At 50.8% G+C, this 23,419-nt stretch overlaps 3 protein-coding genes across 3 annotated transcripts in view; 2 read left to right on the forward strand and 1 right to left on the reverse strand.

The window, feature by feature from the left end:
* The first annotated feature begins 1,442 nt into the window (after positions 1-1,442).
* LOC128722151 (GATA-binding factor A) lies at positions 1,443-4,992 on the forward strand. The gene is made up of 5 exons (XM_053815990.1): positions 1,443-1,656; positions 1,877-1,981; positions 2,466-2,644; positions 3,817-4,081; positions 4,175-4,992. The coding sequence occupies exons 1-5, from the start codon at positions 1,443-1,445 to the stop codon at positions 4,990-4,992; spliced, it is 1,581 nt and encodes a 526-aa protein (XP_053671965.1).
* Positions 4,993-5,991: 999 nt separating this feature from the next.
* LOC128721731 (retinoic acid receptor RXR-gamma) lies at positions 5,992-8,120 on the forward strand. Its single transcript, XM_053815516.1, has 5 exons — positions 5,992-6,121; positions 6,207-6,335; positions 7,348-7,531; positions 7,593-7,696; positions 7,792-8,120. Exons 1-5 carry the CDS (start codon positions 5,992-5,994, stop codon positions 8,118-8,120), a joined length of 876 nt encoding a protein of 291 aa, XP_053671491.1.
* Positions 8,121-12,446: 4,326 nt separating this feature from the next.
* Positions 12,447-23,419, reverse strand: part of LOC128721742 (uncharacterized) — a 38,678-nt gene continuing 27,705 nt past the window's right edge. Inside the window, exons 9-16 of the mRNA XM_053815527.1 lie at positions 23,044-23,167; positions 17,254-17,839; positions 16,981-17,157; positions 16,553-16,917; positions 16,374-16,466; positions 14,100-14,277; positions 13,651-13,662; positions 12,447-13,509 (exon numbers count right to left, since the gene is read on the reverse strand). Of these exons, the coding sequence (XP_053671502.1) occupies positions 12,447-13,509; positions 13,651-13,662; positions 14,100-14,277; positions 16,374-16,466; positions 16,553-16,917; positions 16,981-17,157; positions 17,254-17,839; positions 23,044-23,167 (2,598 nt within the window). The remainder of the gene's footprint in view (positions 13,510-13,650; positions 13,663-14,099; positions 14,278-16,373; positions 16,467-16,552; positions 16,918-16,980; positions 17,158-17,253; positions 17,840-23,043; positions 23,168-23,419) is intronic.

Genomic DNA, 23,419 nt, shown 5'->3' on the forward strand with positions numbered 1-23,419 from the left:
AGGATTCTTGTTTATTGATGCTGCATCTTATATTAATACACCCATATAAGAAAAATAGTATTTGTTTCACATACTAGACTCATGCATGAACCTGTGCCATTGAAAATTCATGAAAGTTGCATGGATTATCCATGCAAAAATGTAAATCGTGTTGTAAAAGCAAATTTTAAAATTATTAGCATATAACAGTGATATAACAATCAAAGCTCGCGGCCATCATGTAATACGTATTATGTAGTATGTATTATATAGCGACGGTGACAGCGGCAATGACTCAACATGATTTTTTACATATCAGCGATTCTAGATACGATGCGGATCTGTAAAACCTTACGAATATGATTGACCAGGCAGGACGAACATTTTTATGAGATTTATCCAAAACACAGTTGCGTAATGATTGAAAGCTTCACGCGTTGAAGGCGTCACGCATGTTGATGATCTCCGTTATATCTTGTAATAAGAGCACCTTAACTACTGCATCAATGATGACAAGTTGATGATTATGATTTCCGGTCATCATCAAGGTTTATTTATTGTAAATTTGTTACTTAGCTTCACGATTTTATTGCAAATATAGATGGATTTTAATCAGCAAATTAAGAGGCTTATACGTGGTGCTGTTTTTGGATTGACTATTCAACACGTCGAGTACCATCCAATACATAGTGCGAACCAACATGATGCTTATTTATTTATTAAATATTGCTTTAATTTTTAAATCAGAATGATTGTCCACATGTATGAGCCAATTACATTTGAAGACCTGTATTCGAATCATTTGAAATATGAGAAAAAAAACTATGTTTTTTCGTACAAGTGAAGTTTTATCGACGTCATTATTTGCATTTTCAAACATTGAGGCCACTGCTGTGGTTAATGATGTCAACAGCAAACAACATTAATAAGAGATGCATATTTAAAACTTTTTATAGTATTGAAATACCCTATTCTTAGGCGGATAACTTACAAACATACGCGGAAAACGCTCGGGAAATGCTGCACCACGGTGCATAGCGAAATGTGAACTGGTTCAATCACGTTTGTGGGCTATTTTCACCGCCAGCCGGTGTCAGATCGGCGGAAAAAATGCACGCCATTTGTCATACCACAAATAGATGCCGCTGTCACCAGGACAAGGCCTCCTACGATGCAGGTGTTTCCAAGGAAACACCCGCAAGAGTTAACCCTAGCGCCGTGTAGCGCTTCAGAAGCGATCGGGAAAATAGTTCACATTCCGGGCCAAGACAATCATTTGTCTGCGCTATCGGTGGCATACAACATGCCTTCGATGGTCTCTGCTGATGATGCTCCCATTTCTTCACCCTGTACTCATTTCTCTCTCTCTCTCTCTCTTTTTCTCGCTCCCTTTCAACGTTTTCACCTCTCTTACAGCGGTCTTCGCGGTCCTTCGCATTCGAGGCGGAATCCCGGCAAGGATCATGTTTCACACGCCCGCCGCGTACTCCGACATGACGGCAGCAGTGGTGGCCTCAAGCAACACCGGTTCCTATCATCAGTCAGCAGCTGCGGCCGCTGCCGCCGCCGCCAATGCACCCGTCTACGTGCCCTCGAGCCGCGCGCTACCCCACTCCCAGTACGGGGCACATTCGGCCAACTTTTCCGCACAAAATGGCTGGCCGACGGATGGATTCGGTAAGTAAGACGCGCAAAACCGACGAACACCACAACACCCACGCGCAACACACGTTCGCCATTTTACTGTTTGCCCACACTCCGGTGGCGGCGTTGGCGGCTTCTTAGTTTTCCTCACTCATTCGTTTTGCTATCTCGCTCTCTCTCTGTCGGTTTCTCGGGGGTCACCTTTTCCGGACCACTCGGTGCACTACGCACGCGGGCCACCACGCAAAAACAGGCACCACGCATACGCAACTGCCGCCACAGTTCTACGCGCAGAACGTCATGATGGGCTCGTGGCGCGCCTACGACCCGACCGGATTCCAGCGCACCTCGCCATATGGTAATTTGAAGAAGGTAATGCAAACTAGCGAATAAATCAAACTAAAACACACTTTTCTCTTTCCCTCCCGGTTCTGCCGTTTCCTTTCCTTCTTCGTTGGCCTTTTTGCAAAACTCTCTTTCACACACACACGCGCGCGCACACACACATGGCGATGGGTCCCCACTCTCGCCTGAATCCTCGATCCACACACACACACACACACACAACCACACACATTCCGGCCACGTCTGTTCCGAACGCCCGTTGGGCGCCATTTCCCGCCCCGCGGGTGGGGTTTTCGGTCCAATCGCCGGAAAAACGAATTTTGCGATCGCAAATATGTTCGAAAAACAACAAAAAAAAAACAATACAAAACCCCGCGCATCTGCGTATCGCGATGGCCGCACGAAACCGAAACGAAACGAAACGAAATGGATCGAAAAATTGCAAAAATAATAAAATAAAAAAAATAATAAACCGCACGCCACCGCCACACACGCAGACAGCGCAATGGATTTCCAATTCGGCGAGGGAAGAGAGTGCGTGAATTGCGGGGCCATTTCAACACCGCTCTGGCGTCGGGACGGCACCGGCCACTATCTCTGCAATGCATGCGGGCTCTATCACAAGATGAACGGTATGAACCGTCCGTTGATAAAGCCCAGCAAGAGACTGGTGAGTGTGAGTATCCAATTTCATTTCCCAATGTTTCCGTTTCTGTTTGTTTTTTTTATTCTCTCTCTCTCTCTCTCAATGTTTAGGGTCTTGGTGGGGTTGGGTGGGTGGGTGCATGGTTGTGGTGAGGGGAGAGAGGGATGAAGGAAGTGATAGTTGGCCAGTTGGTGCGTTTGGTCGCAGGACTCATGGGTGAATTTTGGCCCCAATCACCATGGCAACCGTGTACGCGGTGTACTGGAAGGGATTTGTGGGTGTACTGGAAAGAAGGGTCGTTGGCACGAATTATTGCTCTTGACTGCATGATGTGCTGCTGCAATTGGAGCCTGATGAGATGGGTGGGATGTGTGCGAATACGAAGAGAATCAATCCAACCAAGCTTGTAAAACTTTGGGAAGATTTATTTGACATTGCAAATACGTCGTTTTGATTAGCAAATTGTTTCTCATGGTTGTGTGATTGAATTTTTTATTCCCTATCAGCAAATGACTATGTTTTAAAAGAATATTTTGAAGGAAATATTTTAATGATGCTAATTGGGACACGATTTGTTGCGTGGATTTTCAACAGATGAAACCTTATCGTTGAATGCATGAACGAGGATAACTTAATAATAATTTGTTCATCCTTCTTTTATTTTTGAAAAAACCTACCGATTGCATGAGTTGCAATTTTCTTTTTCCATGGAAAACAAGCACGGAAAAGGGAAGTTGAACAAGGCACATGAAAAGAAAGAGAAATACCCAACGGCTGCAATAGCTTGAAATGTTACTCGCAAGAGGGCGCTTTTCGCAGGGAAACTGCACACAGCGTCCTCTGACGGCGTTTTTGTTGTCGAGCACCATACCGTGTAGGGCCGATGATATTGCTTGCATTGGAAAACATATCTCTCTCCATAGGTTGATCGTAGTTCTATTTGAATTGCAAAAAGGCAAGTGTCGAAATTTGCCAGCCTGCTTTTTCATAGATACATTACACCGGGGCATATCGGTGCGAGTGTTTAGACTTGCCGCTTCGCGGGTTTCCCTTCTCCGACTCCAGTTGGTGTTGAAATTGCAAGGACGATCCCCATCCCTCCACCTCACGCTACTCACCACCCGCAACCATTCGATACTAATATGGCCCTTCCATCTGCTTCTCTCTCTCTTTCTCGCTCCCATTCGGTTGGCTCTCTTTAGCAGACCGCCACACGACGGCTTGGCCTCTGCTGCACGAACTGCGGCACACGCACGACAACACTCTGGCGACGGAACAACGACGGTGAACCGGTGTGCAACGCGTGCGGTCTCTACTTCAAGCTACACGGCGTCAACAGACCTCTGGCCATGCGCAAGGACGGCATCCAGACGCGCAAACGCAAGCCCAAAAAGACGGGCGGTTCCGGTGCCTCGGACGTAATGGCGCTGGTAGGTGCCGGCAAAAAGGACGATGGTCTTGGCGATGGTGAGTCACCTGTCAACTGAAGGTCAACCGAAGGTCACTGATGAAAAAAATACCCTTTTTCGGGTCTCTCTCTCGCTCTCTCTCGCTCTCCAGGTCTGCTAGGTACCGATCGCAACGGCAACTCGAAGCATCTGACGGGCAGCCCGAAATCACAAGCCCTCGCTTCACCCACGCTCCGCTCTCTGCACATGTCCCCGCACCACACGCAATCCTACAACCTGCCGGGGTCGCTGGGTGCTGCGAGCCACCACGGTGCCACCGGAAGTGGTGCTCTTGGCTCGCTGGTCGGCAAGTACGACCTTTCGTCGGCCCTCTCGCCACCCGGATCTCTTGGAAGTGTCGCCCCGGGAAGTATCGCCAGTGTGGCGTCCTCATCTCACCAACAGCACACCGGTCTAAGTGCGGCCGTGCACACGTACACGAGCCCCGGAGTGACGCATCACAATGGTCTCTCACCCGCCAACGGTTACAGCCACGTGGCGGCCAACAACGCCGGTGCTGGCCAACCGGGTGGTCCCGGAAACGCGCCAGGACCTGCGGGTGGACTCGCGGGTGCGACCCCATTCGGGCAGATCAAATCGGAGACGAACGCACTCGGCGGGCCTGCGACCACACCGACCTCGACCGGAAACGGATATGGTGACTACATGAACAACTGCCTGCAGAGCGGGTACTTTGGGGGTGGGTTTGGGTCGTTGCACTCCCACCACAGCCCACACCACGTGTCCCCTGGTGTTGGTGGATCGGTGAATGGAGCCACGCTGGCCCACTCACATCATAGCCATGGGCCACACGCACACCCACACCATCATCATCATCACCACCACCATCACCCGACGGCGGCTGATTTGGCCGGGTATCACCACCAGCACAACGTCATCCAGGCGGCGAAGCTGATGGCGTCCTCGTAGAGGTGCACTTGGCAAGGATCCCCCACACTGACGGAGTTGTAAATAATCGCGTGACGAGACGAGGGACACCGGACCTCCATGGAGGATACGAGGCAACATTCCTTGGAGTAGCGCGGCCGCGGGGGAGCAGTGACAAGAAGGCGGAAGTAGCTCGCCCCCCCCCCCCCCCCCCCCCCCCGTGCATCGATAGTATTAAGCCCGCCGAAGGGCCCCTCGGAATAGGATGGCGCGCCGCTCTGCGGCATATTTAATTATACCTACCTTGATAACAGGCATTGTATTAAGAAGCGTTCGCGCGTCGAACCGGAAGTATTGAAAATAAAGCACATACGACAAAGAGATTGCGGGAGGTTTGCTTTCAGAAGTGGGGTGCGAGCGCCATCTTGGAAGCTTCTCCGACTGACAGAAACGTCAAAACCTGAGCCGTAATGAGCTACTCGATGCTGGTTTGTTGACACCGTGTAAACAGTCCTTTCGAGCGCGCGCGAAAACGAACCATCGGCACATGGGACGTTACCATCACTAGGGACGTCCGTAGGTTGTAGAGACTCTAGAGAAGCGATCAAAGACCAACGCCAATCGATCGCTCGATTGTGCTGCCGATTGTCGTGGAGAGCGTTTGGTGTTTATTTTCCATAAAGCGCCGCTCCTTACGAGGTTTCGCTACGATTCCTAAGGTGTCCTTTTTTCGTTCCACGGTGCTGCTCTGTTGTCACCGTACGCCTTGTCGTCGTATCCTTATCGCCGCGAGACGTCGATGACTTGCCCTTCTTGCGCTTCGAAGGGACTACCTAAGGGGTGGTTCTGATTTGACGCGAATAAACACCACCCAACCGGTGGGTTTCTTTTGAGGATACCGCACGTTGATTAGACTTCAACAGAATCGATGGGAATGCAAATAGTGAATAAATGATTGCCGATGGTCAGTCTCGAGCCGGGTGGTATAAAAACCCTTCCGGGTGGTTCGACCGGCGAGTAGTGCCTTTTTGGCGGTCACATATGTGCTCGCTGGTGTGCCGCGTTTGTGGCGATCGGAGTTCCGGCAAGCATTATGGGGCGGTTTGTTGTGACGGGTGTTCGTGCTTTTTTAAGCGAAGCATCCGCAAACGTGCCGTTTACACGTGCATCTGTGAGTAAGCTAGCAGCGGGAGTTTACGGGGAAGGGGGATCGATGGTGCGCGGCTAATGGGTGGCCTTTTTTCGCTCTCTCCCAGCCGGTCAAGGTGGCTGCTCGGTGGATAAAGCCAGACGCAATTGGTGCCCTTTCTGTCGGCTGCAGAAGTGCTTTCTGGTTGGGATGAATGCAACCGCGGTGCAACAGGAGCGTGGACCTCGGAAGGGTCGTAGGGGGATGGGTCAGAAAGGGCCGCGGGTGAGGCCGTTCGTGGGGAGAGCGCACACAAGCAAGCTGGTCAATGGAGGTGGTACAGGTAAGTGGTGTTAATCTGATTATCTACCGTTATGCGTTGAATCACATCGTGGGAGCGCGTGCAGATCGAAAGAAAAGAAGTGCAAACGGAAAATCCTCTACACGTACACGAGCTCCTTCCAACGAAAGGGCATCATTGTATTCCTTGAGCCAATATCAGTGTGATATGCTTTCAATGTTCGAGTGCGCTTTATTACAGTTCAAAGCTCATTTGCATTCATTGCCGTATTGATAGCACCATCACGCCACTTGTTGTTTGAAGGGAAAAAGATAGACGATTAGAAATTTTCTTTCGCATACAACCGATGTATAAACAGGGCCACATCTTTTGAGCCAATGTAGGGAAGATCTCAAACACCTTTCAGGCACTTTTTTTTCGGTGTAATTGAATCGATCATTGAATCACACAGCGTGCGTGTTTGCACATGTGATTGTACAAAAACACAACCCAATCGACCATCTACACGCACCGTACGTCAATCGTCGTCCTTAGCAACGGATCGCAGCCTCCGCTGTTGATTTGCCTCGTAGTGAGTACGAGCTGACTCGATTCTCGAGTAAGTGAATAATTGCCCTCACACGAGCCCTGCCGAATGCCTTTTTACCACCCAATCCCAATCAGCCCTTCCCGAGGCTGCAGGCTAATCAACTGTCTACCGTGGGCGTAAGGATGTGCCTGTTATGTCGGGTGGTATGTTTGAAATGAGCTGCAGAAAGACACCACTCGTACCTGGGCCATCCAATCGAGTGAATGGAACCGGCATTCCAGGCACACGTTCGTACGTTTGTGCTCGAGCGGGTGAAAACGGCAATTTTCCAACCCCATTCCCGAACGCACCCTTCACCGATGGTTCGTTTCGCTCGGTTTGTAAATAATGCTAATCAAACATCATCCATCGGGTGACTCCCCCTACCGCCTTCGTTAGACGGACTCTCGGTGCAGATCCTATCCCAGGTGCTGATGGCGTGCATCCGGCAGGTGCGCCATAACGAGCACTTCGCCCTTTTCAGCCGAACGCAGCAGAACGAGATCCTGCGGCACGTCTGGCACGAGTGCTTCCTGCTGCGGGTGGCCAACTGGTCCATCGACATATCGGCGCTGCTCGATCGGTGAGTCCTGAACCGGGCGGTGTAATCGCGTGTGTCTCATCTTATCATTCCCTTTTTCCAGCTGCTGCGATGGCCATCTGCGCTCGGTGGTTGACGACATCCGAGCACTTCGGGTGGACCTTATCGAGCTGTCCCTGCTCGAGACGTTGATTCTCTGCCGGAAAGGTTCGTACCGTGGAAGAAGTTGCACTCTCTTTCTCTCTCTCTCTCTCTCTGTATTGTTGGGCTTTCATCATGCACTTTCCCACCTTTATAAGCAGAATTCGCTCTAAGTGATCGGGAAGCCACTCAGCTGGAACATCTCGCCGAAAGGACTCTCGTTGCTTTGAGCCACTACAGCTTCCAGCAGCAGCAGCAGCAGCAGGGTCCTGGAACGACTCCTGGTGGGGTGCACTTCACCTGTGCCCTTGAAGCGGATGCATTTCCCGGCACTCTCGGGCGAACGTCGGTGGTCTCCCGGTTGGGAAAACTGTTGCTTGGCTTGCGGACGGTGGCGCAGCGCTTTAACGAATTTTCCGTCCGCACCATGCTGCGGGAGGTAATTAGCGACGACGGGCTGGCCATGGAGCGTGTCCTGGCGCGGCTCTAAGCCCGGGCTCAAACCCGAACCACCAAAGGAGGTCCTGTTGAGGGCCGCCAGGGCACGCAAAAAGGATAACATTTGCACAATGCCTTCCGGGTGTGCACTCGCGCGCAGGGAACGCGGTTAGCGCGCGAAGGATCTAATTATGTGTGCACGAAATTCTCCAGCCAAGCTGTGGTCTCGGCGTCACAGGACGAAGCAGGACGTCAAGGAGCTAGCTACCTACCTGGTTTCCGATGGCATGCCAGCGAAGGGAAATGAGGTCATCTCGACACCGTGGGGCAACAGTCTAGCAGCAGCAGCAAAAGCAGCAGTTTGTAATGCAATTACAAGGATGTTAATTATGTGGAAACGGTCCGTAAGCGGGAGACTCCTTTTTTCTCATTAGCAACCTTTCGCGGGGTGCAAAAAAGAAAAGCAAAAGAAAAGTGGCCTTGCGGCCCGAACGCCCTACGGCTGCTTCGCTACTGTAATACACTTTGTTCTCTTTATTTTCATCCATTAATGGTCTCGAGTGTTGAAAAATATAAAATAATCTCTAACATCCATATAAACGTGATTGAATAGTTTACCAGACGGCCCGACTCGCGGCAGCCAGGCGACGCCAGGCTCACGGGCAAAGGGGAATATACCCTCTACATGTATATAGTATAGTACTCCTTCACTCCCTATCAGTTCTCGACTACACAGCACAGGATGATATAAATCTTACGCCCTTCGGACGGTGCGCACTGTACACACTTGAGCGGGAGCTAACGATTCGCGGGACCCGCGGCCGCGGCTTTAAGCGTTCCCGTTTCTCGGTAACAATTTAAACAGCCTCCAACCAACCGCGAGGGCGAGGAAGCGCAGGACGACGGCTGGCTTGCTTGAAACGAAACGCAACTTCGCGCCGCACACCGGAGGAAACAATGCTTCCAGGAGCTGGTTTTGTTTGCGCGCGGATATTACTGACGAGTTTCCCCTCGGAAAACAATAGTTGGCAGTAAGCTCTTCCTGGCTTGGCCGTCTGCCTTCCGGGGAAACTCGGTGCGGAATTTCTCTACCTACGAAAGACAGCGTGAGTGCGTGCGCGCGAGAGAGAGAGAGAGAGAGAGAGAGAGAGAGAGAGGGGGAGAACAAACGCGAGTGAGATAGAGTATGCGGTTTTCCTCACGTAACACATCAAAGCATGGCATGCTGCGTTTTCTTGCGCGTGTTTACTTGATTAAGGCGCCGCTAGATGGCGCTTCTGGAGGGTGTGTACTGGCAAAAGGACACAAGGACACGCGGCGACGGGCATTAAAGGACAAAAATGCTGCACAACACACACGCACACACACAAATCTAGAACGTAACAGCTTAAACGACCGGTGCACACCAACGCGAATGGCTTTTTGGGGGTTCTCTAGTGTTTGTCGAGCTGTCAACGGCACCATCTTAATTTATCGTTCTCAAGCTCTCGCTTTCTCTCTCTCTCTCACTCTAGCTCGCGTTTGCCGTCTGATGCTTCTGATTTACTTAAACCCTATAACGTGGTAACAATTCGCGCTCGTATCAAACGCTTGGGGGAGGAAGATTTGGGAAAGGTGTTTGATTCAACTGCTCCAGGTTTTCCAATAACTGTCATGCTTTGGCTCGTTGGCTGAGGGATTTGTTATTATTTTCCTAAGGGAATCACTACGATTGAGTTGGCGTTTAAGGGCATCACACGTACGTACACACACACACAAGATCATACATACACACACACAGTTCAGGGTTACATGCATTAGTTACAGTCTATTTACACACCTCTGGCAGGCAGAAGCGAGCGCTGTGCTGCCTAAAAGCTGCCCTTCCGAAGCGCAATCGAGCTTATTGATTGTATATCGAACCGTAGACTGCACCGGCACCGTTATCGTAAACGCGCTCGGTTATGGAACTTGTTGGGTTTTGCGCGGCACGTGACCAGCCGCTCGACGAGCGCTAACGATAATGGAATACTCGGTGGCGGCTTATGTGAGGCTCTTGAGCAAAAAGGGCAAAAAAAAACCACGCGCGGCCACTAAAAGCAAATGGCTGACCGACGGGCTAGTCGCGTGATTTTTCTCTACTCACTTTTATTGCCCACACCATCCGCCACCGTGAAAAGCGTCTGTCGTCCGTCCGTGCGGAAGTGCCGCCTAATGCCCGGGTGCTAATCGTAGAACGCGATTCTGTTTAGTGCTTTTCCCGCGGCGTTACCGTGACCATCGGTAGGTGCGATTTATACGCTCGTAAAGCGCTTCGGATGGAAAAGCGAATCCAACCAAGGAAATAAAGAACAGGAAAAATCAACTCCCAGCCCACCTCATGGCAACGAGGCCTCGAGGGTGTTCGTGTCACCGGTCCCTGCATCGAAATTTCGTCCTGGGAACGGGTGGCGTGTGAACGTGGTCGTGAAAATAGTTTGAACTAATTAATTCCACTCTCGTGGACGTGCGCGGCAAAACGACTAGACGCTTCCACCGAAAGGGACGCATCAAAAGGGGATTCTTTGGGGGAGGAAGGATTCAGACGGCTTGCGGTTTGTTGCGAAGAAAACGGGCGCACTCCGGCGTGGCGACTCGTAAGGCCACTTTCGTCCTTTACACCCACAGGGAGAAGGGTGCACTGGTTCGGGAAATTGTTTGTTGACTGTTGTGAATAAGTAAGTAGTGTTTAAATTAAATTACCACCGCTCGTACCGCCGCCGGGGCCACTCCAATGCCAGGTTTCCGGAGTGTGTGTGTGTGTGTGTGTGGGAGAGTTTTTACACCAGCACCACCACCGTCCGGAAGCGGATTATTTACGCGTCGCTCAGCGGAAGCATTGCGGCGAGGACGAAAGACCTCTAGGAGCGCAAAAGTCAGCCGAAGCGTGAGCGTTGAATTAATAAATGATGATGTTGCGCGTTTGCGCTGCCGCTTTCTGGGGGGGGGGGGGGAGCGAAATTCGTGGTAAATATCAAGTATCCTAGGGATTAAACTCTTTCTGGTATTGGCAAAACGTTCTCGTCTCGCTCTTCTCATTCGACGAGTGGCTTCTGTGGTAACATTTCGAAGGGTCGTTTGATGGGAAAATGATAGAAGGTAGCGATAACGGTTCACCTTTAATATACCGGGAATTGAAGCGAATCCGATAGGATGCCGTTGTCAGTTCTGCGAAGGTTTCGTAATTGTACACTCCGCACCTAATGCTACATTTCGAGCGTGCCTGAGTGGTCGACGGAATCTAAAGCAAACGCGCACCAACCCATGAACCCGTGATATTGTAATCCGTAATTCTTCTAAGCAGAGTTGAGCTGTAGACCTAGTGGGGGATTTCGAGAAAAGTTTGCAAACAAAATGCTTTAAAATCACAGAACCCTTCGTGGAAAACGTGAAGTAGAAACGCAGAACCGCTTCCAATCACCAGCAGATGAAACACGTGAATCAGCACGCAAATAAATGCAAACCCCTCGAAAAAAAAAGACAGAATCCCTTCGAGCACTTCAAGGAACTCTTTTAGCTATTTGGCACACTGTTTGGAAATCCACACGGATTAGCTTTACTCTACGGGGGAACCGCTTCTTGACGCTTATGTCAGAGTTGCGGCACTGGTGAGATTTGTTTTTTTTTGTCACGAAAACGTTGGTAAAAAAAGTTCAAGCCTCACTGCGATGGATGTTTCAACTTTCTAGCGTGCTGTCGATGCTCTGACCAGAACGCAGCAGCAACAGAAAGAAAGAGAACCGATCGACCTAACCTCAGCAATCAGAGCAGCAGCCAAATTGCAGTAAATGATGAGAACGAAGCGGGCGATTCATTGGCACGTGAAATAAGCTTGTCAAACTGGCGGCAGAGTTGTTGACATTAAGCTGAACGTTACACTGGCTTTCCATCCGATACACTGACCGATTCGGCCGCCTGGCACTGGAGATGTTTTCGTTTTTCGAACCACCCTCCTTCACTTTCCCACTTTACCCTCCGTAACTGACCTCTGGCGCTCGGTTCACCCGTTACACATCAAACGATGATGGACATCGATGTTCGCGGCCAATAACACGCGACCTGGATGGAGTGGAAGCGAAATGCGAAAGCCGTAAGCGTGAGCCTCGCACGTTTGTTGTTGCCCGCATTTGTTGATTGTTTTCGGTGTGCGCTGAGCGGGAAAATAAACAACCCCCACGCGCGATACCGAAGCAACACGCCACCGCGAGCTTGCGCAAACACGTGCCTCACGGCGCAACGCGGTAAACAATATCTCGACGGCAAAAAAAAGAGGCGCACCGTTTGGATCGGATTTTCTCGCAGGGTTAGGATGTCAGACGGACGGTTAGAGCAGCGACACCGAGCTGCACGCCTGGTGCACTCACCGCAGTCCGAGGGCTTCCACGCTGAGCCGCAGTTCCTTGCCGTTGGGGGCGCGATCTGCAGGACCTCCGTTGCGCACGGCTCGACCTCGATCAAGGACCTCCGATTGCAGGCTCGACGTGCTGCTGCTAGTGCCGGTGTGATTAAGCGCGAAGGATTGCGGTGACAGTGGGATCTCTTCGATCTTCTCGAGGTCCTGCGCCACACTGGCCGATTGCTGGCGATGCATAGCCAACCGGCTGGTGGGTTGTTTAGCCCCCGAACCGGCAGGACCTGACGCGGATGTGGTCGAGCTGATCGACGGGATGGACGTGAGTGTGCCCATGCGTGCCAGCTGCTCACGATCAACCGACACCGAGGATATCGAATCGAAGGTCGATTTGTGAGCACCGGTAGGGCCACCTGATGACAGCCCAGCATCGTCCTTGTCGAGGCTGAACTGACGCCGAAGGAAGCGCGTTGAGCCCGGTTTGCTGGAGCAACTATCCGAACGTAGCTGGTAGCTGCCATACCGCGATTCGGCACACTGCGAGAGGTTGTTCTCGCTGGGACTCAAGCACTTGTAGTAGTTGTACGGTGAGCTGAGATCGATCAGCTCCTCGATGCGCTTGAACAGACGCGTCGAGTTGGCGGCCGTTGCCGTTGGTGAGGGATTCAGCCGATCGAAGGTGAGATTCGCACCGAGAAATGACCCATCCGAGATGACCTCCGATAGCTTGCGGGCTTGCGGACTGGCCAGCGGCGTCACCTTTGGCTGCACGAACTCACCCAAGTTCAGCGTGAAGGTGTTATTGCTCGAGCTCGAATCGACGGAGAACGAGGTCGACAGGACGGCTGGGTCAGGGCCGGAGTGTTGCTGCGACTGCGCCTGGTCGAGCCCGGGTGGAACCGGTGGCGTTATCTCCACCTTCACGTCGATCGATTCCCCGGCGACGGATGGCGAATGGCTGGAGGAGTGATTTGCAGTCGAACAGGTGTTGCTTTGCAGCGAAGCGCTGCTGAGTTTGGCGTGATTTTGCTGCGACTGGAAAAGCGAGTGCTTCAGGATGGCCACGTCGAGTCTGGGAAGGTATGGGAGAAAGAAAAAACAAACACACACACAGCATGAATGGGGAGCAAATTAGCATTCGAACCGGCCTGGCACATGGTGCTTTTGTTGGGATGTTTATCCAGGACGATGGATTAGCAGCCTAAGAGCTTACCCGTGCGATTCCCTGGCGATTCGAAGGAACCATCCAGTTGGGGTGGTCATTAGTTGAGGCGAGCGAAAGATGGAAGAAAAAACAAAGCAATAGTTGGAGTAGGAACGGTCGAATGGATGTCTTTTCGGTGGGCTTCTGTAGGCCACAAAAGGTTGCGTAAGCGAACGATGCCATGCAGGATTATAATGTTTGCTCACGCGTTACATGGCGTGCAGTTCGGCTCGGGAACAATAAACCACCGTTCGTTTTGGGTTCAGAGAAAGGAAACGAATACTTTTTCTCAACGGGCTGATTCGTAAACTACCAAACACTAGCGTGTGTGCGCTCTCTCTCTCTCTCTCTCCCTCTAGATAGGGAATTTAGTAGAGAGAAATTTGTCACGCAAAGCATAATTTTGAATTAGTAGATTTTTCGCCCGAGAAAAAGGGAAATCCTGCATGCTGGCTTACCCGATGGGTGGTGGTGGTGGTAGCGCCTTGTCGAAGCCTTTCTTGCCAAGCAGCCAGTACGTGTGCATCTTGCCCTTGCCCTTGATTTCGATGGGCCCCCGGGGCTCGATTACGTATCCGCCGGCTTTCTCGAGCAAATTGCACGTCTGCTGCGACATGTGAATCCTCCAGGACGATCCTTTTGCGGGCAGGACGGATAGAATAGAGCAGAGAGCGTGAAAGAGAAGAAAGAAGAAGAAGAAGAAAACACATCCCAAACCAAAACCCAGGCGGGACGATCGTTAGGCGACGCGTGATGGTTTATTTTTCCTTCATTTTGCCCCGAAAGGGTGAAATGCAAGCGAAAACATGCATGTGGGATGATTTTTCCACCTTCCGTGAGTGTGGGTGTGATGAGCATGAGCATGGGCGAGATGAACGAATGGATCAGGTGTGGCTAGAACTCGATGGAGGCGCCTGGTGGTTCGTTCAAGGGCATCGTGGTTTTTGCGTGGAAATGTGTACAAACTAGCAAGTTTCCGGCGTGTAAGCATACAATGCTTTAACCCTATGCTTGGGGAGCGTGCCACATGAAAGAACAGATAATTCTCCTGCAGTGATGCAGCCGATCCGAGGGATCCTGGGCTGGGATCCGGAAAAGCGTCATTTAAAATGTACGTAACACGATGACGTTCGCGCTGCTTGCGGGCAGTTGTGGCGTGATAAGGGAAAATGCAACACGCGACCCCACCCGCGGTGATAATGAAAACCCGCCCGAGTAACAATGTCCATGATTCATGCAGCGCGTGGAACGGGGCCACCATAAAATGCGCTCATAAATTTCTACCGACGCACGTCGCACGATGGCGCACGCACCGCCCGGACGTGCTGGATGAACGCGTTTGCTAATTAATGCGATTTTTGCGCCGCATCAGGACGTGTTCGGGCTGATTATGCTCATTTTCGGGTGGTCCGTCACGGCGTGAAAGCCGCAGGGCGAACGGCGATAAGATAAGCTGAACGCGTAATTGATTTCTCTCCCGACAAGCCGCCCATCATCGCGGTGGTTGAGGGCACCATCATCGGTCATTGATCATTGCATCGGGTCGGGGGCCACGGTATCCGAGGGTGGTAAACCCGAGCGCTTATCATTGCGTCGACAATGAGCGAATATTCGCGTGGTACCCCGCGCGGGGAAACGAGCGAACGGTCAACGCTCCGGATGATGATCGATTGGTTGCCTGGGTGGGAGAAAGCCATTTAAGTTACGTCCGACTTTGTGTCGGGAAACTGCAGGGATTTTATTTACCGAGAAGCTTCACTGGACCGTGGGTTGATGGATACAAGCTAAGAGATTTGAGCTAGAAACGCAAGTTACCGAGCAATGGATCGATTAAATAGTCATTTTGTTCGAATGCTCCAGCGATGCGAGAAAAAACATCGACTTGTGTGTATAAATCGAAATTTCCACAGCACTCAACCGTGCTATACGTGACGAAAAGAGAAAAGGTGACTGTCATTAATGAAACATGAGCTTCACGAACCATAAAAAGTTAGTGAGCTTAAAATTTTAGCTTCCAAAGAATATGACATCTTCGCCGAAGGATTCGGAGGAGTGCAACCAACGCTAATTCACGCGGGCTTTTAGGACGGCCGCTGGCAACCCGACCAACCGGTCACGTGTGCTTACAGCTTTTCCAAGCACAAACATAAACACAAAGCTAACCCCAAAGCCAAGGGGGCTCTCGGGTGGCTTGCGATGCCTAGCCCTCGAAAGGGTACGCTGCGTCAATAAAAGAAGGAAAAAAAAAGGCCGAAAGTTAGCATATTCGATGGGCCGGTAAATAGTCAGCTCGATCCCGTTGCCAATCGGAAAGGATTTGCGGTCCCACCCGGTTCCCATAATCCTTGGGGGCCATTCAACGCCCATCCTTTCGTTTGCCCCTGTCAATCTTTCTCTCTCTCTCTCTCTTTCTCTCTCGCGCAGGATATCGTGGTGTGTCAAAAATCACATTCACCATCCCAAACGACCACCGGACACCGTTTCGAATGGCGCGGAAGACGGAAAGAACGGAATGCACACTTATCCTTTCGTGGGCCCAATTTCGGAAAAAGGACGAAAGGCAAGAGAAAAAAAATGACAGAAACCCTTCAATGGGCCACACGAAGGCTTCGGTGATGAGGCGGAAAATTGCGATCGAAACCAACCCGAATGAATGATTGATGACACGAAGTGAGCTTGTGTGCGTGCGTGTGGGTTGATGAAGGCGAACGCTGGTTGAACCGCGGTACTACCTGTTGACTCCATCCGAGAGGCCGTGTTGACCGTGTCACCAAAGAGACAGTATCGGGGCATCGTAAGACCAACGACGCCGGCACAGCACGGACCTGGAACAGTTGGGTTAGGAGAGCACAATAAGCCTTCTCGGAAGCCTGAAAGGTCTCAGAAGCAACGTTAGAGGAACAACACTCACCTGTATGCAGGCCAATACGCAGCTGCAACGGAACGCCCGGTAGATGGCGCACCTTAAAATGGCCACTCTGGAACAGCAGATCTAACGCCATCGTCGCTATCTGCTCGGCGTGATCAGGTGTTCGAACGGGCAACCCACTCACCACCATGTACGCGTCCCCAATCGTCTCCACCTTGTACACGTTGTACGCGTTGATGGTCGCGTCGAAGCAGGTGTACAGATCGTTCAGCAGGTCAACTACCTGCACGGGCGTACAGTGGGCCGCGATTGTCGTGAAACCCACGATATCACTGAAGTAGATCGTCACCTCAGCGAACTCTTCCGGTTCCACGGCCAAGCCCATCTTCAGCTTCTCAGCTACCGAACTGGAGTGCAAAAGATCGCGTCAGCTCAGAGCTCAGCCTCCGTGACGTTTGCAACTAACCCACCTTGGCAACATCCGGTTCAACAGCTGCTCAGTCTTTTTCCGCTCGATGTCCAGCTGCTCGGTGCGCTCGCGGATCAACTCCTCGAGGTTGTTCGAGTACTTCTCCAGCATCTGGAACATCGTGTCGACGAAGTTCACCTTCCGTCCGTGGTTCAGCTGCTTAAACCGCTCGCAGATGCTGCATCCGGTGTGTGCGATAAAGGCACAAAAGGGTTAACCGTAAAGGAGTACACCTAAGGAGTCGATTTTCCCCCCCTTCGCTGTTGATACTTACGCCGCAAAGTCGGGTCGCATTTCGGGACTCTCCGCCCAACACTGGCGCATGATGTTGATGGCTTCCGGTGGTGCTGCACCTTTCGACACCGAAGGTCGTATCAAGGGCGGAGGTTTCTTGATTTTGGTGATAATTTCCTCCGGCGAGAGTGACAGCATACAGTACGGTTCACCTCGTACGACCACTTCCTGCATGATGATACCGAAAGCGTACACATCGGCTGGTTGCGTGCCGGCCTTTGGGTACGCCTTAGAGTCGCGTAACGCCTCCGGCGCGGTCCACAGCAACTCTTTGGCACCACGGGGAGCTGGCGCGATGCCTTGCGCTTCGTAGAAAGTCAGCATGCCGTAATCGGTGATCTTGAGCACCCAGCGGGCGTCTACGACGCAATTGCGCGATGACAGAGAACCGTGAACACGCAAAGGTGACGCGTGAAGGTAGCGCATTCCACGCACCAGGTCCGTGAGCAGGCTCAACCGGAAGGACCAGTCCAGCTTGATCTCGTCCATGATGAGCACGTCCTGCAGGGACCCGCGTGAGCAATGCTCAAACACCAGCGCCGTCCGGGTCGGTTCGTTTAACCATCCTTGGGAAAGGGAAATCAAGTCAATATACGATATGCCGGAACGGTTGCTTCGGGTCGAGCAGAGCAAACGTCAACGACCATGCGCCTCCATTTGACACACAAAACCAGGTCAGCAAACGAAATTCCAACGAAAAACAAAAAATAAAAGCAGAAAAAAGAAAATCGCCCCTCTTTTCTAATAAGAAGCCGTTACAGCGTTACGTCTTAAGGGGCAATAAGCAGTCAAACATTCTTTCACGCTTCCGTTCACGCCTAAGGAGCTTTCGTTTCGTGAATGCATGCAGCAGTAGCTGAATCCTTGGCAGCTCCCACGCAACAGATGCGAATAAATACCGCCTTTTCTCTCTCTCTCTCTCTCTCTCTCTCTCTCTCTCTCGCTCTCTCTCTCCATCTCTCGCTTTCATATAGTTCGCTCATCTGCATCAGCGTGCTCGTGAACTGTAATCACAGCCATCGTTCTGCCGTTTAGCAAACGGGCCCGGAGAACGGTTCGTTATTAATTCAGCTCCAACGAGACCGATGCACCGATCTCGTTGAGCCTTCCGGCTGGTTGCCTGGGCGCGTTGAAGCTGCGCTCCGATCCTGACGAGTGGAATTCCCTCGACGAGAACCCTGGACCAGGGCTATTCGGGTGGGGTCATTCGCGAAAAAGAACTCAAAGAATCGACGCTTTTCGCTCATCATCGCGCTTAGGGGGCGAAAGTTTCGCTAGCGAATTTAATAAAGGTGCCGCGTTTTCGAATTGTGTGTTTTGTTTTGTTTTTTGCATCCTTTCTGTGGGGTGGAAACTCCCTCGAGCATCGCGATACTAGGTGGTTAGTGGCGCAATGAGGGAGTGAAATTTTAATACACCACAAAACGGGCCGCGCCTCGGGGAACCGGAGCTTTAATGAGCAAAGTTTTACGAGCGAATCATTGCTTTCGCTGGTGAGCTGCATACAGCTAAAGATCACATTTTGTTTTGTTCAAATGCCGACTATAAATGTCTAATAATGCGCATACAACGGGCGTACGGCTGCGAGATCGCATTCGTAATATCCTTGGCACTTGGCATGCAGCGTTATGGCGGACAGGAAAAGAAAAAACAAAGCATCCCTTAACGAACAAGTGGGTTTGTTTTGTGGAACTTTCGGTGCGTTTCATCAAACCCTCGGTGAGGCACTCATTTTGCGCAACATTTGTAAGCTCTGTTCCAATCCTCTGGTGCATTCTTGCGCGTTGTTTCGAGGGCGCGAGCCAACGAGGAACGTTTCCGGCGAGAACGAACCATGCTCATTAAAAGTTTGCACCGTACGCGCTTTGGTTGGCTTTGGTAAGGCGACCAAAGTGTGGCCATTTTCTGTTCTGGTTGTGTGTGGGAGTCAACTGAGAACGTCAGCGAAGCCACCGTGTTTAGTTGAGAACTCCAGCGAAATCCTGTCGTCAACGTGGAAACGGTAACGACGCCGATAGCTGACTCGGCCGGTTTCGAGTTCGACAATAATGGTGGGGTTTTTCGTTTCATTGAAAAAGCTCCACTACAGGTGCACGTTGACGATGCAGCTGCTGACGTGGGTAATTCGTTGCCCTTCGGTTCCCTTTAATGGGTGAAGAAAAACACGAAAACCTATGCTAGTGGACCGGTCCGGGAATGGTGCGAATGACGACTTTCTGCACCCTCGATGTCTGCTGTTGGTCACACAGTTTTAATTGAATTAAAATGGGAAAACGGATTCGCTTCAGTGTGGCCTTCACTGCACGAACCCTGCATGGATGACATGCTGACGATGCGCACGAGAAGCTTTTTGGGCGTGCAATTGCATGCATTCGAGCAACCAATGGGCCATGTGATGCTGTTACGCTGCTGTGAGTGAGTGGGTTGGTGTATTCCTCGACTTCTCGAGTGCGACAGTACGATGTCGACGTTGCCAACGATGTGCAGTTGGTGAAACTAAGGTACCGATGGTGGTCACGTTGGCAGAAGCCCTCCGAACGAGAGTGACTCCGTAGAGGCAACAGTTCATGACAGTGCTCGTGTGGACTGATGGTTTTGTTAATCCATCCGATGCATTTATGGTGCCGTCAGCACCAACAGGTCACATGTCGGCTGGAAAATGCAACCATCGGTTCGATCGGTGCGTGGCCTTTTCCTGCCGGTCACTTTCTCGTTCCCAGTGAACGGTGTGACATGGTATACATCCAACCCGAATGCCCGAATGAGTTGAGATCGAGCCGGAGAATATCCCCATAATGCGAACCGACTGGTGACCGTTGCAAAGGCTACCTGGGTTGTCGATGATGTGGACATGATCCTGGTTTTGCCTGGATTTTCTTCATCATCGTTCCTAGCAACCAGCTACAGCACGATGCTGGTAATTTGTTTTGTTTCGACGTTTCGCCCCGAAATGGAACCATCCGGATTGATGGACCCATAGGGACATGAGAGAGAAAGAGAGAGAGAGAGAGAAAGTCTGCATGAAAGCACACAAATTGCGTAAAAGCTTCGACGAAGTCGAGTCTAGGAAACGTTTCGCAAACGCAAGGCCCAAAATGAGCATGTCCGCAATGTTTACACCGTAGCGAGTACAGCGAGAAACCAACGAACCCAACGAAAAAGGCCAAGCGACTGCCAGGGGACACCATCTCCAGATAATAATTAAATGAGCAGAAGCATCGCCTTCCTGCCTTCCATAGTTTCGGGCTCAATGAACAACGTTAACGAAGGCACGGTTACAGTGTTGCCCCGTGCCGGTCTGGAGTGTGGAGTTTTGCCGCAGGTTCGGTCGCAGGGCGTTAAATGGGTCAGCAGAACCTTGCAGGGGCAATTACTGGTGGAGCAATAAAATAAGACAAGGGTTCGAAACGGGTTCTCGGTAACGTTTGCCGGACCTGACTCCCGACGAGGGTCGTTATATTTAGAGTTTTCCGATGCACGCTCTGTCACGCTGGAATGAATGCGTTTGGATGTTTTTTTTTTCTTCTCGTCTTCTTCCGCTGCTCGAACGTGCAGAAGCGTGTAATTATTATGTTGCGACCTGATTATTGTTACACTGAAAGTCTTATTTATAGGTTGGTTTCTCGCAATAAACGAAATAACGAGTGTCAATACCCGCGCGAATGGATTCATGCGAGTCACAATCGTAGAATGAAAGTGTAATAAGTTTTCTAACCTGCCATGAAATAAAAACTCGCTGATAACGTTTGTATTGTGGACTTCTAATTACCGAGCATTCATTCCTGAGAGACATGACAATCGATTTACCTTTTGCAGTATGCAAAACGGCCGCATTTGTGATACAAAAAGGTTCGCGAAACGCGTTCAATTAAGGAGATTGAGTTCACAAGGGGTCGTATTTGTTTGCAATAGCAATCTATTGAAAGGATTAAAGGATATCTCCACAACACTCCAATAGACAGTGTACATGCACACCGAGTGGAACGTCCTAATCAGTTCAGTTCTTCTGGCACATTGACTCTTCCCTAACGACACCTTTCCCAGTGGCCATTAGCAATAGCTGCCGGTGTGGCAATAAAAGCCAGAGCACCGATGTGGTTTGGTGCCATTCAGAAGCGAATTAATAAACGAACAGAAGCATCGAGCTCCACAAAAGGACACGAGTTGCTTCCCCACGCTTGGCAGCCGGTTACGTGTGGTTTCGCGCTCTGTTCGACATCCAATCCATTGGTGGATAACTCGATTGCTAACTAATTGCAATTAATGGGCGGTGGCTTGATTCGTGTGACAACAACCGCCGATACCATCCGATGGAGGCGGATTTATTACCGCGATATGGGAACAAATCGTGCAAAAAAAAGGCCCGCAAGGCTGGGCATGAGTCGAAATCAATCAACTTCCGAACGCATTGTTTCCCCGCGCGATAATGAGATGAGATTCGGATTAAACCGGGAAAAGGGTTAACAATTCGATTGGCTTCCGAGGCTTCGTTGGCAAAGCGGAACAATGTTTTAATAACGTTAATTAATGTACCGCAGTGTCGTTGCACTGGAGCGATGGATTAAATGGTGAAGGTCGAACGAAGGGGCCAGATAACGGGAGCTGTACGATGTATAAAATGATGCATCATTATGCGCGATTGCAGCGTCCGGAATGGGTCAATTTGGGGTGGTGGAAAATTGTCACAACCCAAAGCCACCACTGCTTCAATGTGGAGCCGATTAAGCTACCCCGGGGTGAAAATGTCGCTTGGATTTTATCACCCAGCAAAAGGTGCTCGTTCTCTGCACATTTGCCTATGAATTCGTGCGCAGATGAACTCGCGAAACTTATCTGTATGATCGATGGTGAAACTTTCGTCAAATCGTTAAAAGTTGCCTAAAACGTTTCGACCCTCGCGTCGTTTAAAGCGCTTTCTCAACCCACGAAGCAGCGCAGCATCTGGAGGTACGTAATTTAATTTTGCCCCAATATAAAAGGGGTTTATCTGGTGATAAATTAGATGCTCAAAGGTTTAGCACAGCGCTTCACCAGCACTCGACGGAGCAGCAGCGCTTCAATGGTGTGTTGAGCTCAAAAATCCCACCACCACCAGGCTGCGGTTAAAGCTCTCGTCGAGCGGAGCGACGGCAACAGGCGAAGTACCGCATAATGAACGTACTTCTATCGAGGGACTTTAAACTTGAGACCACATCTCAGCTTGCTCTAGTTGACTTTGAAGGAATGAAGGAGCTTCGCAAGCCCCAGTGGTGACGCTTGGCGCTTAACAGTGATGCGACCGGAGCGCAGGTCGATAAATGTGCAGGTTAATGATGACAAATAGATCGAATAAGATGATCTGAGTTTATGTGCCACCCATTAGGTGATGGTGGTTAAGGGGGCTCTCGTGCAGCTTGCTGCGAGCGGGATAAGAGCCGTAAATCTACTGTGACACAATTTCGTGTTTGTTATGGCCCGTTCCGGCATGGCTCAGGATGGCTCACATTGCACACAGCTGCTCTGCTCTGTTGGGCGCTTGCAGCCTTTCAGCGAATCACAGGTACGTCATAAACTGCGAATGTTTACAAGGCCCTTAACGTGACACATCCGGCCCCATTCGGGTGACTGCGTGCAACAAAACCACCCTCTGTGGTTGGCAGACGACGGCTTGGGTGAAAAAGGAAACGGGGAAAAATACGCCAACGAAACCAAACCAAAAGGCGCAAAACAAAGCAAAAAAAAAAAAACAAAGACTACAAGCTGGAAAACATATCAACACTGGGAAAATTACCGATTAGAGGATTTATGTTCTCGTGTCGTAAACCGTGCGCCATTACGAGTAGGTCCATTGCCTTCGTTTTCAGCTCGTGGGATGCCGAGCTCGATGGGATTTCCTTCAACTGCACTAAATCACCCTGTGTCGAGTGTGCCAAAAAAAAAGAGAAAAGAATAAAGAAGATAGATAAAGGAAGTGAGTAGGCAGCTAAGCTAGGGCAGCTCCAACAGGTCTGTCACGGGAGATTTGGGTGCACGATTTCGAGTGTCTCTCTCTCTCTCTCTTTCTTTTTCACTCTATTAGGGATTTTCGCGATAGTAGAATGGCGAGCGATTTGGACGGGCGATTGGGATTCGAATTGGTGCTCGAGGAAAAATGACGAGGGAAACTT

This window comes from Anopheles nili, chromosome 2, assembly GCF_943737925.1.
Source record: "Anopheles nili chromosome 2, idAnoNiliSN_F5_01, whole genome shotgun sequence".
NCBI lineage: Eukaryota > Metazoa > Arthropoda > Insecta > Diptera > Culicidae > Anopheles > Anopheles nili.

What these genes read in the sequence shown, in the direction of transcription:
- LOC128722151 (XM_053815990.1), top strand. Translation starts at nt 1,443, where the DNA reads ATGTTTCACACGCCCGCCGCGTACTCCGACATGACGGCAGCAGTGGTG. An exon ending in CCAGCAAGAGACTGGTGAGT is followed by an intron (nt 2,645 to 3,816) that starts GTGAGTATCCAA and finishes GGCTCTCTTTAG; the next exon opens with CAGACCGCCACACGACGGCT. An exon ending in GGACGATGGTCTTGGCGATG is followed by an intron (nt 4,082 to 4,174) that starts GTGAGTCACCTG and finishes CTCGCTCTCCAG; the next exon opens with GTCTGCTAGGTACCGATCGC.
- LOC128721731 (XM_053815516.1), top strand. Translation starts at nt 5,992, where the DNA reads ATGTGCTCGCTGGTGTGCCGCGTTTGTGGCGATCGGAGTTCCGGCAAG. An exon ending in TGCCGTTTACACGTGCATCT is followed by an intron (nt 6,122 to 6,206) that starts GTGAGTAAGCTA and finishes GCTCTCTCCCAG; the next exon opens with CCGGTCAAGGTGGCTGCTCG. An exon ending in GTTGATTCTCTGCCGGAAAG is followed by an intron (nt 7,697 to 7,791) that starts GTTCGTACCGTG and finishes CTTTATAAGCAG; the next exon opens with AATTCGCTCTAAGTGATCGG.